Here is a 4983-nt window from a genome sequence, read left to right as displayed (position 1 = left end):
TCCGACTGAGGGCGGGGCAGTTGTGCAATTGACATTGAGCAAAAAACGTATCAAAGAGTATACTGTTCGTAAATGTTTACATAGCTACTTCGGGTTCACATTGTAAACACTGAAGATCTTTAGTGCACAGGAGGTATTTAATTTCGGGCTCGACCGATCTGTCCGATAATACCACTCAATACTTCTATAATGTCAATGGCAAAAGGATTTATAATTTTTTAATGGTAGAATATGCATAAAGGTCTATATATAAAATTATTAGGTTAGGCCGATTAGGCCTATTACGCATTGATGATGCATTTTTTTACATCAACAACTGTATCTACTTTTTCCACAGATTGTCACTAAAAGTTAATCTTGTTTAGAAAGTAAAACTCTTTCGAATTTTTATCATTCAAGTTTCAGTAATAGAAAAATATGAGGAATATGCTTACAATGCCTGAATTGTATAGGCCTATATAAATTATAATAGCTACTGCCAGTGTGAAACAACAACTGGGAGAAACAAATGTGTAAACACCATAGACTGTAAAATTAGGGTTAGGTTAATATACAGTCATTGGTAAACACTTCATTTGTTTTGGTGTAATAAGACTCTTAGACCACTCGGGGGCAATACCTCGTGAACACTTGGTGTATTGCCCTAATGAAAACCTGTCAGGCAGAACTCAATCTGAGAATGAGTACCTCTCCAGCATGTTCCAGCAATCAAATTTATTTTTAAATAGTTATATTTTAATTAAGTTAGTACAATAGTTAAGATTAGAGCTATAGTTTGGGTTTGGTATGGCAGTCGAATTTAATTAGAAGGTGGTATTTAGTAAACCTGAAAGGCAGTACTCAGGGATTTATATGGTTCCTGCACACAGGCACCAGCAGGATCAGAATAAAAATACACCTGCTATAACCTAGAACTCAAACCTGCAGGTGCGCATTTAAACACCGGCTTGACAAGGCTAACTACACATCATGCGGTGTGAGTTGTGTATTTTTATTCACATTATAATCAGTAATCCCTTTATGGCTGGTTATTTTTGATAAATTAATAATATCAGTTAAATTGATTTGGTAAAATTAAATTGTTTTGATAGAAGTCGGAGACTGTTGTTTTGGACTTTGGGGGGGGGACTTCTCTCTTCTGTCAAATCTAGTTCTATGTGCGGCTTCCCCGTTGCCATGGTGAAGAATCCTGGTACAAGTGTTGATACCTTAGCGTCATCAGTCTGCGTGAACAAAATCCTCAACTGATAAACAAGACGATACATAATAAAGGTAAACACATTTTCTTGATTACTTTGTGCAACGGTCCGTAGTAATGCAACGTAACCGGTTAAAGTTGTCTGGTCGACGTAAACAATTGCAAACGGTTAGCTAGCTAGCTAATTAAGTTAATATTTATAGCTAGACGGCGTTAGGTAACAACGTTAGCTAGCAATGTAACGCTGGACGAACAAGGATTTTCATAGCATCTCAAGAACGACTGATTGATTTATCCATTCATTCATTATAGCTGCACTGTACCCACCACACAACGTTACTGACTGATCAAAACATAAACTACACTTCTGCATAGTCTTAAGCATTCATTCGGTGTGATCTAAACCCTCAAGGATATATTTTGTTAGAAAAGTGCAGTTATTTTCTATCTTACTTATCATTAAGTACTAACACTTACCAATCATTATCAAGTTATTGTGAAAAATGTATGTTTATGTCTGACTTTGATTATATTTCTCAGCTGATGCTTGTACCTTTTTACTGTTTTCTTCTTCTTCTTTTGCACGATTTACAGCTTCAGATGTGTGAGGGACCTTCATCAATATCTGGGCCAATCCCCCCAGATCCTTCTCTGTTTCCTCAGTACTACACACGACCTGCTTCGGGTTAGATGCAGCCATGGGGCTCTGCTATATTTAAAAAAAACTTTAAACAGTTTGTGTTATTTTCCAGTAATTTTGGGCAAACTCAATATAATAATAATAATAATAATAATAATAATAATAATAATAATAATAATAATAATAAGATGGATGTCTCCTTTTGACAACATCAACACAACTTGATTTGTTAGAACTGTTGTGGATTCTTTGGAGTTAATCTCTTGACATCCATGAGTGCCCCAAATCTATCACATGTGGGAAACTGCTATTTTAGACATCTTGTCTTCATGTGTTTGAACTCATTAGTTTATTAACAAAACATTAGCCTTAAGTGACCTTGTTTAGTTTTTCTATTTTTTCTCCAGCACGTGGCCGTTTAGAGGGAAACCATGATGGGACTATGGCCCTGCTCTCAGGGCCGCTTGCTCCAGATCCTATGTTGTACCCTGGCTGCTACAGTGCTCGTACCCCACCACATCGTCCCCGTATCAGTCCTAATGCCACCCATATTCTGGAACGAGGACAGAGAGGGGTAGTGGGAGAACTACTCAAACTAGAAGGTGTCTCTATCACCCCTGTTCCCAAACAGAGTAAGTGCAATACATTTTTCAGGTTTGTAAATTTGTGCTATACAAAAAAGAGCGGGTCTGTTTTCTTTTCAAGGATAGTATCAGTGTATGTTCTTATTTCTTGTTTTCCATTTTTTAATTGTCACAGCAACTAAGAGAAAAAAAATGTAATTGAGACAACTTTTGCGATTCTTGACCCTCAGAACAGCGGGTACATGACTTTGGTAAAGAGAATGTGCGTCGGCTCAGGGAGATCCAGAGACGCTGCAAAGAGCATGAGGCTGAGAGAGCACAGTCTCGTCCGGTTCCAGTCAAAGCTCTTTGGACCTCGTCCAAATATGAGAACGTCCCATCCAGGGTGATGGTCCAGCTACAGGTAAGGAGCTTGTCTGCAAAAGATGGAAGTCCTTGAGTTATAATGATTTCCTCTGGTTCACTTTTAATCCAGTCTCTTTAATGCAGGTTTCCAGTCCAACTACTAAACCACAGTGCCAAACATTTTTGAAGGCCCACTCTACTGCCCCACCAAGACCACGCTCCAAAACCTCTCCTGTAGCTTTGCAACGCCCTGCCTCCTGCAACTCCATACAGGACCAGAACTTGCAAGTGAGAATTGCCAATAAAGGTGTATTTATTTATACACACATGATTAGACAATAAGAGGTATAGTATATTGATTATATATATTGGCAACTCTTGTAATTTGCTCCAAAAGTAGTTATCAAACATATAACATGAATGTGCATTTTGCTCACTTTGATGTGTATCTGTATTATTTCCTTTTTTGTTTTAATTCCATACAATGTTGTATGTGGATACAGTTACAGGTGCAAGGCCAGACAATAGACTTCATAAAACATAATGCCCGGTCTGCAGGAAAAACTGTGATGCGTCGGTCCCAGTCACTGACAAACCTTAGAGATAAGCCTGTCCCCAGTGCAGTCAAGGGACAGGTGCCTCAGTAGTGAGTATTCTTATGCCTTATCTTACATCCTAACCTTACAATCACATTTCATTATCTACTCAAAAGTTATATAAATATTCTTTATGGAAAATTCATGGTTTGTTCAATAGCTTTCATGCAATATGACCCAGTCACTCAATACCAGATATTATTACTACACTGGAAACACAGAACACACCTCTTCATATAGGATTTTAGTGCTTCTCTGAAATCAGAAAATCAAGAAGAGGTTTATTGCCAAGAAGTTTCACACATACAAGGAATTTGCCTTGCTGTTTGGTGCATAACAATAAACATAGTAGAGCAAATAAAAGATAAAAGCAAGTACTGTAAACGGTCAAGAAGCACAACCAAAAATAACCAAGAATTGAAGGAAAAAAATATTTTTGATTAAAAAAAATATGTATGATGTTTGGTCTGTTTTAAAAATGAAGAGCTGAACAGCTTCTATTCTTCTATTTTATAAATATATATATATATATATATATATATATATATATATATATTTATGGAAATTTCATGATTTCTTTTCAATAGCTTCCATGTAATATGATCCAGTGACTCAAAATCACAAATCGATAATATTACTACACAGGACACATCTCTTCATATCAGATTTGAGTGATTCTTCTATTTTATATGCTGTTGCTGTCATTTCTATTCTCCCTCTCATTGACACATAAACGCACACTCAGTCTTGAGGAAAGGAAGGAGCAGTGGCATAAAGAGGAGGAGGAGAGGAGGAGGAACGCATCTGATCCTACAGCCCCAGCTGGTCACACCCTGATGCCTGAGAGTGAGAGACAGGAGACACTGAAGTCCCTCAAAGAGAGTATGTCTCTGTTGCTCTTTATCTCTGCCCTTATATTAATGATGGCAACATTACATTAAGGTACTACATGTAGAGTGAGTATTTGCTTCTCTAATTTTGTTTTTTGTTTCCTCAGCCCATCGCTCACTGGTGACTGAGCTGCTGTCTCTCCCTCTCAAAGCTGACAATCTGAGTGTTCGTTCACGTCGGGCTCATCTTGATTGTAGGCTTTCCGAAATCGAGGAGGCCATTAAGATATTCTCCAGGGACAAAGTTTATGTAAAAATAGATTCCTAACACATGACGAGGATGAGAGGGAAGGAAGAGGAGATGTTCCTGTAAATTCACTGCTTTGTCGAGATTCATTTTCATAATGTAACAAAACATGGAACCTTGTACAATAGATGATCATTTTATTGTGAGGAAAGTATTTTCCTTTTATTAAATTTAAAATGATATAAACTGAATGATTATTACACAAGATCAACCATTGAGGTTAGTTATTATCAGTTTAAAAAAGAACAAAATTCATGCTACTAAATAATATGCAGGTTTCTCTTGGAAGAAAAAATAAACAATGTGTTTTGTCTTTGTATAAAATTGTCTGTTTTGTAATAATGAATACATTTGTTAAGTCATTGTATGTCTAAAATTTCTAAATTGGTTTAAATTCTTGGGTATCAAACCGTACAATAACAGTGTGTAAAAAGTCGGTATGTTCCAGAGTGCTGAAGAAGTCATTTTATTTGAACGTTGCTA

At 36.8% G+C, this 4983-nt stretch overlaps 1 protein-coding gene across 2 annotated transcripts; it reads left to right on the top strand.

Annotated features, from left to right (window-relative positions):
• Positions 1-1139: 1139 nt before the first annotated feature.
• On the top strand, positions 1140-4808 carry enkd1 (enkurin domain containing 1). Of its 2 annotated transcripts, XM_078249765.1 has the most exons (8): positions 1140-1272; positions 1793-1883; positions 2246-2470; positions 2653-2825; positions 2912-3055; positions 3271-3413; positions 4109-4245; positions 4361-4808. In XM_078249765.1, exons 2-8 carry the CDS (start codon positions 1799-1801, stop codon positions 4519-4521), a joined length of 1068 nt encoding a protein of 355 aa, XP_078105891.1. In that variant the 5' UTR covers positions 1140-1272; positions 1793-1798; the 3' UTR covers positions 4522-4808. The 2 variants fall into 2 exon arrangements, with proteins under 2 accessions (XP_078105891.1, XP_078105892.1); XM_078249766.1 differs by lacking the exon at positions 1140-1272 and having other exon boundaries at positions 1791-1883.
• Positions 4809-4983: the final 175 nt, after the last annotated feature.

Source organism: Sander vitreus, chromosome 5, assembly GCF_031162955.1.
Source record: "Sander vitreus isolate 19-12246 chromosome 5, sanVit1, whole genome shotgun sequence".
Lineage (NCBI taxonomy): Eukaryota > Metazoa > Chordata > Actinopteri > Perciformes > Percidae > Sander > Sander vitreus.
Note: the sequence above shows the minus strand (reverse complement) of the source record. Positions and strands in the feature narration are given on the sequence as shown.